Source organism: Aristolochia californica, unplaced genomic scaffold, assembly GCF_029961685.1.
Source record: "Aristolochia californica isolate CCGP_79_NKW_82.1479 unplaced genomic scaffold, dmAriCali1.0.hap1 SCAF_1, whole genome shotgun sequence".
Lineage (NCBI taxonomy): Eukaryota > Viridiplantae > Streptophyta > Magnoliopsida > Piperales > Aristolochiaceae > Aristolochia > Aristolochia californica.
In genome coordinates, this window is record NW_027181770.1 from 55,239,410 (window position 1) to 55,251,992 (window position 12,583).

A 12,583-nucleotide genomic window follows, 5' to 3' on the forward strand; every position below is an offset into this window, starting at 1 on the left:
GCAAGCTCATCCAGGTCCCAGCTACCAATAAAATCAGCAAATAGCCTTATGGAGGTTGTGATTCTCCAGGACGACGGGGATTTCCCGTGGCAGAAGCGAGTGACATTGAAGTCACCCACAAGCATCAGAGGAATAGGCCACATCTGACAAGTCCTCAATAGATCATCCCAAAATAGGTGGCGCTCATGGTGTCTGGTAGGGCCGTAGACACCCACTAGGCATCAAATGTTCCCCGAACCTTTGTCTCGCAACTTGATGCCAAGGGAGTAAGAGCCACTGCAATGATCAAGCACCTTAGTAGTACTGGTGTCCCACATCAGTGGGATACCGCTTGCCGATCCCACTACATCCACTGAAGCCCAGCCGGGCTCCTTTAGGTGCCACAACTCATGGATGTATCCAAGGGGTAGAGAAGCCACCTTGGTTTCTTGGAGAACAACAACATTTGATTTGGTAGAGGCAAGGAGGTCCCGAATGGAGGCACAGCGACCCAAGGACCCAATTCCACGGACATTCCAGGAGAGAATAATCGTTGATCATTATTCATCTTCTTTGACTTCTCAGATGGGTGGTTATCTCCCGGGAGAGGCTCCGTGAAGACGGTGCCCATCACCTTGGCAAGTTCCACTATCTGGGCCCTGGTTTCTGGGTCGTATTTGTGTTGTTCTGACTGGAGAGCTGCCACAAACACTTGAGCTCGTTCACCCGGCTCTGAAATGATGAAATTTCCTGTCTCTAGGTTGCAGGGGTATCGAGTGGTGGCACTGGGTCCTCCCTGTAGAAGTTGTCTCTGCTGCCCATATATTACTTCAGTTTAAAGGGGAGTATTAGTTTTTATGTGAGGGCAATTCTCAATATTGTAGTCAAAGTGGCCTAGATTAGTAGTTTAACTAATAAATTATAAATTATAACTAATAAAAAAAAGTTGGTATGGTTTAACTTATAAATTATGGATGCTTTAAAGTCTTTTTACTCAAATGTATAAGCCTTCTTATAAGGAGCAATTATGTCCTGTTGTAAAATCACTTGAACAAAATTAATAAAAGAAGATGGGGGTTCTCCTTATTCCTCTCTGTTCTCTTCAATCTCTCTTCCATCTATCTACTTCACACTACCCTTGATGTAAAGGTACAAAATTGCCCTTAGGGTGTACAACTCTTGACAAAAGGACAGATTTGAAGAAATTCAGGGAAAAGAGAAATATAGGGGAGAACAAGTACAAGTATTCACTAGGTCAGAAAATAACTTATTCCGTGTGGTGCTTTAAGTTAGTCATGGTTTAGCCTCTAAAGTGAAAAAATAAAATTCATGGCATCAAAAGCACCCACATAACAAAGACTTGGTTAAAAAATAGTGGAACTAACCATACGGTTGTGGAAGAGAACCCATCATACCAATCTTCTCAATCAGGAATTGGACACAAATCCCACCAAAGTACACTGAATACGTAAGACAAGGTATTAGAGGTATGACATATCCAGCCACAGACCTGGAAGACTTTTGAGTTAGTAATCATATTGCAGAAGCATGTAAAGAAATAAAAGCAGGTAACAGAAGTATTCAAGAATAACATAAGAATAACTGCATGAGGCATTAGGACACAACAAACATTCAGATGCATCTCCAAATATGAGACATCAAAGAAGACTGACATAAAAGTCAAGAACCCTCCACAACTTGATCACAAAAAAAGAACAAGTCGACGGGCTATGTCATGAGCCACACGCTAAAGATATGGGGAACATAAAGAAGAGGTGTAGGAGCATTACCATGATAACAGACAATCAATTTGCCTTTATGCTAGAGAGAGAAATTATGATGCAGTCTCATCCTAGGTAAAACAATGAAAAAAGAAGAAAAACATACACGTGGTTCTTATGGATTTACATAAGCATATGATAGAATACCTAGATATTTGATTTGGTTGGTATCAGAGAGACAAAAATGTTCAAAGAAAATAGATAAATGCATTATGGAATTATAAGAGGATTATATGAGGATGAACAATGAGCAGTAATGCTAGTATGTTTCATGTTGTGGGCTTGAGCACATATTTTTTGGACTTACAATGGACAGGCTTATGAACCTAAGTCAAGAGAGAACCCTCTGTTGTTTGCAGATAATATAGTAGTTGAAGTATAATTCGTATCTCAGGAGTATTTTGGTCATTTTGATGTCTGAGGGAATAATCGTAGTTCTCATTCACTAGTCTAATGTGTTCGAGTGTAGTAATAACAGATTAGTTGAGTCATGAATACATTGTTTACGTTTAAATAGAGAGTTAAGTGGCTATCAGCTAACCCTAATTGTTTTCTTCCCTCCCTTTTTGCATCAACTCTTTCTTGACTTTTGATCTTTTATTTCTTTAATCTTGTCCCTAAGTTGAAGACTAATTTTTTTTTTTATGAAAGTTGAAGACTAATTATTTTCTACATGGTATTAGAGCAATAATTAGGACCCCGGTCCGATCGTGACACTATTTCTTCTCCTTGCTCTTCTTCAACTTATGAAGGATTCTCCTTCCTCGACTGGGCAAGTTAATTCTTTCGGCCTGTCTAGCGCATGTTCCATCGTGCATTTGGTTCAAGCGGAACAACCGGAGATTCAACTCCAAAGCTAGCACCCCAGACAACACGGCTTCTCATGCTGTCGGCCTCATCTTGAGCTGACTTCATACATAGACGGATTTTGCCACTCTATCGGAGGTTTCCCTTTGGGAAAATTGGAATTTGTTCGCTCACATGTCTGGCCCTAGCAGAGCTCCTAGAATGGCTATTTGGGATCCTCCCCCTTGCAACTGCATAAAACTGAATTTTGATGGTAGTGCTATTAGATGTCCTAGTCCAACAGGAGCAGGTGGTGTATTCAGAAGGCACAATGGAGACCCCATTCTTTCTTATACTGGTCCGATGGGCATTGCTGATTTTAATACTGCTGAAGTTAGTGCTCTGTTGTTCAGCCTCCAAATCTTCAGGGATCGTCTCCATGGCAAGTTAATCATTGAAGGTGACTCGAAGACGGTTATTAGTTGGTGTTCCAAAGACAACCTCCCCCTTGGCGCCACGGGCCCCATCACTGATAGTATTGTTGACATTGTATCTTTTACACTGTTATGCACGCAATAACATTATTATTTTAATATTTTTCATAGGGTTATTTTTGTAATATTTTATTAAACCCTAACAGGGTGAACCCTATTTAAGGGGTAAGAGTAATGAGAAAAGGAAGCATTGAAGTATTAAGAATTAGGTTAAATTTAGCGTAAGAGGCTTAGAGTTCTCCTCAACGAGCTCTAGGGTATCAAGCTTCCCTTTGGCTTGATCTTCGTTTTCGTCTTCCCCATGTCTTCCTACTACCCCTATGGTAATGCTTGGAAGACCCGTAACCCGTGGCAGATTGCAGATCCTCCCAAAGAATCCACGTGTCAGATCCGGGACCGTATCAACTGGTATCAGAGCGGGAACACAATGGGTTATTCTATATCCCAAGAAAGATGGATGGCTATGGGTAAGGAATTGGAAGAAATACGAGCACGGTTAGATGCTTCCATTGAAATTTATGCAAGTGAAGAATTCGTTGCTTCAACAGAAATGGTCACACGACCTCAAATATCCGACCATGAAATATGCGCAAAAGAGGTAGTTGAAAATATCTCAGACGGGCACAACGGCCACCCAGAAAATTCGAAGATTTTATCTTCTTTTCCAGCTGAGGTCCCAGAAGAGCCAGACGTCCCTGTAGAAGAGGCAGACGCCAAGAAGGACCTTGGAAATAAAAAATCGGAGGGGTATACGACCACAAACCCGTTGGTAAGGGTTGATTTGGGTTCATCCTCAACAAACCCCTCCTCACGGCCAGCAGAAGCAATTCGTCCGACAAGGAGGCGTTTCCGAGAGCCCTTGGTTGCGGAAAATAACCAAGAGGCGAAGCCCCAAAGGGCTGCCCTTTGCCACCGGACACGGAGGAGGCTCCGTCGGCGCCGTCGGACACAACTTCGGTGGGATTGGATTTCCGGCCAACACATTCCACTCGCAATCTACTTCTCGGTAGACCAGCGCAAACCCAAATTCCAATTTGGGGGGGGTAAGCGTCTCGGCAAATTTTTTTTGAAGGAACTTTGTTTTTATGTTGATGCGCACAATACTTGTGTGTATGGTCATTGCCCAATTGAAATTGTGGGGCTGTTTATTCTTTCTGTTGATGAGACCACCAGCAGGGTGGATTTCCCATATCGGTTTGTGCTTACTGGGATGCTCCTGTATGCACTGGGATGCTCCTGTATGATAAGCAAGGTGAATTAGAGACTGCAGATGTTGCTATTCTAGACGTTGAGGGTGTGGTTGGGTATGTGCCTCAGAAATTGGAATCGAGTTTTCCCTCTTCTTTTCAATTGTGGTCCCTGACTAATTTGCCTGTTGGAATTCGTTGGAGAGATTTGAATGAGGTTGATCTTAGGATCAAAGCAGTTTTCACAATTTTGTTTGTGGATTGCATAGTCTTGCTTCCCTTTGCTTATTATCTGGACCAGGTTGCTTCATTAGGCAGTGGTATTAGAGCACGTTCTCTATTTGTTTTGCAATCTGTGGGGAAGAAAGGGAAGATGTATGAGGCATTGCAGCTGTTTGATGAATTGCCCAAGAAAAATGTCGTGTACTGGTATGCAATGAATCGGGGACACTGTATTCATGGGGGTCCTGCAGATGGTCTTATTTTAGTTTCAGAAATGGTGGGACTAGGTTCCAGCACCAAACCCGGTGCCAAGCCAGCTTCAAAAAATAAAAGGTTGACAGCTGAAGTTACACTACTACTCCAAAAAAAATTACCAGTTTCAGACAAAGTCAAACAAGATCCGCCTTTTAGATCATCTCGAATCACGAACCAACGGCAAGGCGCTAAATTTATTTCTTTTGATCCTCCAAAGGGTGAATGGAGATTTTTTGTTTGCCATTTCTATAGATTTGGACTGCATGACGAGCAGGTTGAGGTTGATATTATCATGGATGATACTCTGGTTCAGGAGCCACAGGGAACCACTGGGGTGGAAGAATTGGACGTTGATGATGAACCTCATGGGTCTTTTGCTTCTTCTTCTATGTATTTGTTGCACCAGGTCATGGGTGGGAGTTTATCCAGGTTCTGTTTTCAGCATGGGAAATCAGTAGCCAATCTCAACCACAGCATGTAGATGACGATGTGGATGAGGGGAGGGATATGATTGATGATGTCAAGGATGGTCCAAGGGACTTGCATCCTGAGGCCTACCCTCTTGTTCGCAGAGCTGAGTTCATTTATTGGGTGCAGGAGAGTGTTTGCCACCGTGTGCAAGAGGAGTATCGAGGGAGGTTCGAGAAAGGTGCTGTACTGGAGGTTATTTGTGCTAGTTTTGCCGCCGCGTGGTTCTTCCAGAAATCGTTATTGTGTTGCTGCTGCGGTTCTGCAGCCACCAGTGGCACTGCTGCAACCAGTGCTGTTTATTCATAAAGTAGTTGCAGCAGTGACATATGGCGCTCACGCTGATGAGGCCAAGATGTTTCTGCTCTCTTGCTTTCCTGCTGCAATTGCAGTGATGATATGGGCACCCCAGCAGCAACCACACACTGCAACATATTATGCAGCTCTATATGGTGTACAGAAACAGGTCCATGGTTTGGACATGGCATTGGATAAGAAATTGAGTGCTTCAGGCACACCTGCCCTGCAAAGTGGCCAGCAAGTATACATGGCTATGCCATTTAGCACTGTGAATTGTGCTGTTGGCACAATGCGAAGTCATGATGTGCCGGAAAGTTACCACAGGTATCGGCTACCTAAAGATACCATCCAGGTGCAGCTGACAGGACGTGCTGGAAATTCTGTTGGAATTTCCAGCACTCAGTTGCTTGTTGGAATTTCTATTGGAATTTCTGGAGTGTCATGGAAGGAGCTGCATGCCATTGATAATGGGATCAACGCAGTTGTTCCTTTTCTGTTTGGGAAAGAGCTTAATTATCACCGAGGGATTATGTGGGCTCCAAGTGGCATGTTGGTGGAGATTATGAAGCATTTACCTCAACATCCATACATAGTGTGTTTGAGGGATACTTACGAGGATGATACTGCAGTGCATCTTGTGCTGGAATTGTGTGCAGGAGGTAACTTGTTTGATCGTATGGTTGCTCGGGGACATTTTACAGAAAGGACTGCTGCTGGGCTTACCAGAACCGTTGTGGCAGTAGTGCAGATGTGTCCTACGCATGAGCTCATGCACCGAGATCTCAAGCCTGAGAACTTCTACTACTGGGCACATGTATCTACTGCTAAGGATGCATTTGTGTTGTATGGTTCTGCTATTAGTGCAGTAACTACTGCTGGGTCTGCTGCTATTCCAATCAGCATTGGAATCGTGTTAGATTTCTTGTGGTATGAACCTTCTAGTGAGAGAATCAACGATATGGCAGTAGTGCAAAGGGCAAGAGATTTTCATCTCGGCGGGTTTCTGGAACCAAACAGATTCGGTCACTACCCCAGCTCAATGGAACTAATGGTAGGAGAGCGGCTCCAACAACTCTTCTGGGTGAAATCAGATTGGAATAAAGATGAAAGAATGGCAGGTGCTTGGGTGCACACTTCTGGAAAATGAAGTGGTAAACAAGAAGGCAATTCTTTCCTTTATTATGTAAGTTGTACTGTTTTTAAAAATAATGCTGAATTTTATTAAGAGAGCTCAAACGAGCAGATTACAAGGGGGGAAACCTTCCCAAACAATGAGAGATTGCTGGGAGGTTTCGAATTTTGCCAATTTATCAGCCAAAGAATGGGCTGATCTAGGAACCAAGTTCCAATTACAATAAATGGATGACACAAAGTCAGTAATACAATCAGTGATTGACCAGTGGTGCCAAGGGGGGGATTATGTAAGTTGTACTTACCAGTTAAGGATGTTTCTTTTACCTTAATCTGGATGTTTATTGAAAGGATGAGAGACTCTTTTTCTCTTTCAAGTTGCCATACAGCACTATTCAAGATAGATTTCAATTTCACATGGTATCAAAGCCTTCCTCTTACTCTTTCTTTACTTCACCTGCGGCATAGAAAGTCTGTTCTTCTCAGAGGCAGACCTAAAACTCTTGTTTTCTTTTTTTTTTCTGTTTCATTGACTTCAGGTGATGGATTAAGTGCCTGACTCTCCAACTTTAGGTGATAAGTTATAACTGCCTGACCTCCCCATGAATTTTATGTGTCTCTAAGAGGATTTTTACTGCCATTACTATCTGTGCAGCCTTCCTCTGAACCTGTTTTCTTGTCTCTTAGCATTTTCATGGTGGTTGTTGATCGTATCTTTAGTGACGGATGAAAGTTTTTGATTATCTGCCTATACCTGCATAGACTGTATTTATCTTTAATCGTTGTCAGTCGTGTTGAACGAAAGCAACTATAACTGTATATCTTATTCTTTGCGAGTACCTTGATTCTACCCTTGAACTGGTGCATTCATGCATTTATCTATTGGAGAATTAGAGCTGACCTGAATGATGTCCAATGCGCTGATGTCCCCCCTTGGCAGCACACTCGGAAAGAATTTTTAAATCTTGGCAGTCCCCCACCACCCCCCACCATTCAGACTTGGGAGCCTCCCCCTTCTGGGGAGCTGAAGCTCAACTTTGATGGTTGTTCGCTGCGTAACCCTGACCCTGCTGGTTTTGGAGGCACTATTTAGTCTGCTGACGGCTCTACCCTTGCCTCCTATTCCGGCCCATTGGGTGTCTCCGATTCAACCTCTATTGAGCTTATGACCCTTCTTCAAGGTCTCATCATCTTCAAAGACCACTTCCCTGGCCCCCTATTGATTGAGGGCGACTCTTCTATGGTGATCTCTTGGTACTCTTCCTCCTTATTGGAGCCACCTTGTCGCCATTGATCTACTTTTCGAGAAATCCAGGACATCTCCTCTCTTTTTTCTTGTTTTTTGGCTCATGTACTGAGGTCTACTAACTCCCTAGTAGACTCTCTTGCTAAATATGGGGTTTCCTTACAATCTATGGCTGTATTTGGGTTGCTCTTGTAATTTGTTCTTTTGCTTTGTGCTCATCAATAAAGCTCATCTTCTTCAAAAAATAAAAAATAAAGTGAGTTATTTGGTGATTTAGTAGTGACAGGTAGTTTTAGTCCATTCATGTAATATTTTTAAGTGAGTTAATAAAGAGGAGTTATGGGAGGATCATGATCCCTAACGGCTGCGGCAGTTTCTTAAGCAGCCTTCTCTCAAGCTTCTTCTCTTCTTCTCCTTCTCCTCTATTATCTACTTCACAATCTTCAACTTCTACAACATGCTAACAAGAAAAAAAAATTAAGCAGACAGCTGTGCTTTAACAAAAAGAGAAGTTATGATTCAGGAAAAGTGCGGCCATAGTACTTCAGAGATTCACTGCCAAACAACTTTGTAGAAGCATAGAATGTTATCCAAGCTGGAACCATGAAAGTTGACATGAACAAGGTCAAGAAGCCTCCACTCAACCCGGCCGCTGTATATGCCTGCTCACAAAGAACTTGTGTAAATGATCAACACTAGAAACCTAAAAATAACTACTCAAGAAGACAAAAAACCTCAGATATTGAAATAAATAATAGACTAATCACTACATACATTTGTCCATAAATTAGGAAATCTGTTAAAGAAGTCATAAACACCGAGTACTACCAGTTTCATAGAGAGTAATTACAAGTAAATATATAAATAAGTCAAAAAGTAAAGTGCCATGGAACAAGAGATAATTGTAGCTTACCACCCTCAGATTTCTCACCATTACAGGCTCACACTCAGAGGTTTCAGTAAATACTAAGTACTAGTCCAACCCATGGAGTACAAAAAATGGAGACAAGATATCTACATGAGCGAGTTGGATCTAGTGAATAGAAAAGATCCAAATACTACCTGGCCCTACATTACCTCAACCTTTACTTAATCATTCTTGTCATCACCTGCTTGTCTCCGTTTCTCTACCTAAAATCATCTCTTGTTATTTTACCTCAAAAATCCAGAATAAAGCACAAAGTAAGCACTCATAAACATGTTTTATAAAACAAAACATTGGATTGGGGTAATCTGTAAATGCAACATCACTAAAAGAAATTACTATTTGTAATTATGACCTAGTTAACTAGTACGACAGACAGAAATCAACATGTCTAACAGCTCAGATAGGACCCTAGTTTTCTTAAAGCAAATAGAATAGGTTTTCCAGCTTTTCTGTTCTGAGAAGAGAAGCTGCTTTTTGTTGTATTTTTGAATGTGTACTCCACACACTGGTGAGACTCGTACCGAAGACCTAACATTAGAAAAACCCCCTAATGTGGCTAGTAAGCCAAAGGCCATTGACGTGATATGCCTTAAATTTTTTTTTTGAGAGAAAGGTGTGAATATGTTGCAAAAAAGAGAGAACATACAATGCCTAGTTAAAGAGGCCTTTCTCCACAACAAGCTGTTGGAAGGAAACACCCTTTTTAGCTTGAATGTCAGCTAAATAATTAGCAGATCTTGGAATGTGATTCCAATTACATTTAATTTTTCAAATTGAAGTACAAATGTCTTCAAATAACTCCCAATGCCGCCAGGGAGGTTTGGAAGGCTTCGTACACCAACTGATAATAACTTTGGAATCGCCTTCAACATAGAGAACTCCCTCCAGCTTTTGCTTAAAAAGCTTCAGCCCGTTATATAGCCCGTGTAACTCAGCACTTGTTGAATCCGATATCCCAATTGGACCCGCATATGAAAAAAGAAGGTTCCCATTTTTATCATGAATTACTCCACCATATCCAGCAGGTCCCGGGCATCCAAACGCACTTCCATCGAAGTTTAATTTGAAGTGCCCTACGGGAGATCTAGTCCATATTGCCATTTCACGAGGTTTACCCGAGGAAGACATTTCTGCAACAAGTCGCTAGTTTTTGTGCAAGTTTGATCCATTTAAGTTACAAAATTCCTTTCGTAAAAGGAAACTTGCCCAATGATTCTATCACATAGAATTTTCCATGGAAGAGATTTTTTATTAAATTTTCTGTTGTTTCTCTCTTTCCATAAATTCCAGACCAGGTACCCAACACAACAAGATATTAATATTTTCCCCAGTTTGGGAAGACGAGCGCTTATAGTAGTGAAGATTGTCTTGTAGGTTCTGCGATGGGCAATATTTTAACCCTATTTTGTTCATCAGTTCGGTCCAGACCAAATTGGCATATTCACAATGCAAAAGGGTGTGATCAGCAATTTCCGGGGATGGCTGAATGGGCACAATGGGTTCGGAACATTATTTCCAAGTCGCAATAATGCGTCTGAGGTTAAGATTTTCTTACGGCGAACGGTCCAAATGAAAAACTTTGCGCGAGGAGGAATATGTAAAGACCATGCAAAGGCAGCTGGATGAACTGATTGATGTGCTTGGGGAGAGATCATGAGGTGATAGGCAGAAGGAGTAGAGAACATACCTTGCCTGCACGGCATCCAGATTAGTGTGTCTGATGAATTTTTTATCTTTACTGAAGAAAGATTATTGACCAGATCTGCTGCTTCCAAAGCTTCAGCATCAGTCAAAGCTCGCCTGAGATGTAAGTTCCACTCGCCAAAGGTCAGCCATTGCTTAGAAACCATCGCATCCTGAATCATTGACAGTCGATAGATGCATCCATAACTATCCTTGAAGCAGCTTGGGCCAACCCACCAGTCAGTCCAGAACTTAGTTTGGCTTCCAGAGCCAATATAGCATTTGACCGCAGATTTAAAGACAGGAAGGAGTTGAGCAATTTTCTTCCACACTGGGGATAACTTGTAAAGTCTCCCGCCGTCAAACCACCACCCAGTGTCTTTCCCAGATTTAGCTTCTACCATTTTTCGCCATAAATTAATGAAAAAAAACAACGAAACTATGGCTTTTATGCACTTGATATCCCCCTAGGACTGCAAACATGTTTAAAATTCTTCAATCCTAAAAACAAGCTTTTATTTATTTTTATTTTTTTAAATGTATTTTTTATTTTTTAAATAATATTGGGTTATATTAAAAGGCTCAAAAGAGCAAAAAACAAGCTTTTATTAGGAACATTCTTTTTTGTCATCAACAGCTTCTTCAAGCTGCCACCTACATCTCTTGAAAAGTTTAAGGACGTTGCTTACAATGTACTACCATGGCATGTCACAACCTCATCCACCACTTTAAGGCTTTAAAGCTCCCCAAATTCATCTTCAAGCTTGATTTCAAGAAAGCCTTAGACAGAGTTAATTGGAAGTTTCTGGATACTCTCCTGGGGAAGATGGGATTTGGGAAAAAATGACGCTTCTGGATCCAAAGTTGCATCTCCTCTGCGAGCTACTCCATTCTTTTCAACGGAACCGTTTGTGGGAACTTTAAGAGATCCAGGGGAATCAGACAGGGAGACCCCTTAACCCCCTTGCTTTTCAAAATATCTCTCCTCCTTAATATATTCAGCCAGAACTTGAGATGGCTTCTCCCCACGACGGACTGCGTAGCCTTTGATATACCGATCCTTTAGTTTGCAGATGACACCATTTGTTTTGGGGTTGGTACTATGGATCATATTAGGAACTTGTGTATTGTTTTGGGCTTATTTGAATTGGCTTCTAGTCAGAGCATCAACTGGAAGAAAACCACTCTCCTTGGCTACCACATAGACTCATCTGTGCTTCGTGGCATGGTTGATTACCTGGGATGCGCCTTAGAAAACTTGACAGCTACATATCTAGGACTCCCACTTTTTGATTCTCAACCTTCGGTGTCGCTTTGGTCCCCCCTTATTGAAAAATTTGAGAAGAGACTAACTACTTGGAGGGGTAAGCTTCTATCTACAGCGGGGCGACTCACTCTCCTCAAGTCTTGTTTGGCAGGGCTGCCAAACTATCTGCTATCATTCATGCATTGACCGACCTTAGTTTGCTCCAAGATTGATACCATCCGTTGGTGCTTTCTCTAGAGAGGATCAGAAAACACTTTCAAATATCATCTGGTGAGTTGGAAGGAAATATGCATGCCCCGCAATAGGGGTGGATTAGGCATCCGGCTTATGAAGGAAATGAACAAAGCCCTTATGCTCAAGTGGATTTGGAACTTCAACGTCAACCACAACAGCCTATGGAGAGATATGGTCATGTTCTACCTTCAATTTTCGGGTGCTTAGTGGAGAGAGGGTGGCATCACTCATCTCTTATCCCCGATATGGAAATCAGTTCAAAAGCTTCTCTCAGTATTCAAAGATGCAACTTCTTTTTACACAGGAAATGGGAGGACCCCTACTCTTCTGGTCAGATGAATGGTGCGGTCCCCACCACCTCTCTGAGGACTTCCCGAGGCTCTCTAGGGTGGCTAGAGACCTCTCTTGTTCCATGGCTGACTCTTGGAACATTCGTGGAGTCTCACGTTTCTTCGGGGACTAAATGATGAGGAAGGTACAGATTTTTGCTCTCTCCATTCCAGACTCACCAGCATTACGATCCGTGAGCATGTAGTTGATAAACAGACATGGAAGCCCAGTATCAATGGCCGAATCACAGTAGCTTCTGCCTACTCTCATATCAGAGAACACGACTACATCA

The 12,583-nt window shown here is 42.1% G+C and overlaps 1 protein-coding gene across 1 annotated transcript in view; it reads right to left on the reverse strand.

The window, feature by feature from the left end:
- The window catches only part of LOC137961585 (uncharacterized), a 71,053-nt gene that overhangs the window by 20,945 nt on the left and 37,525 nt on the right, over nt 1-12,583 (reverse strand). The window contains exons 14-15 of the mRNA XM_068808405.1: nt 8,393-8,511; nt 1,365-1,489 (exon numbers count right to left, since the gene is read on the reverse strand). Of these exons, the coding sequence (XP_068664506.1) occupies nt 1,365-1,489; nt 8,393-8,511 (244 nt within the window). The remainder of the gene's footprint in view (nt 1-1,364; nt 1,490-8,392; nt 8,512-12,583) is intronic.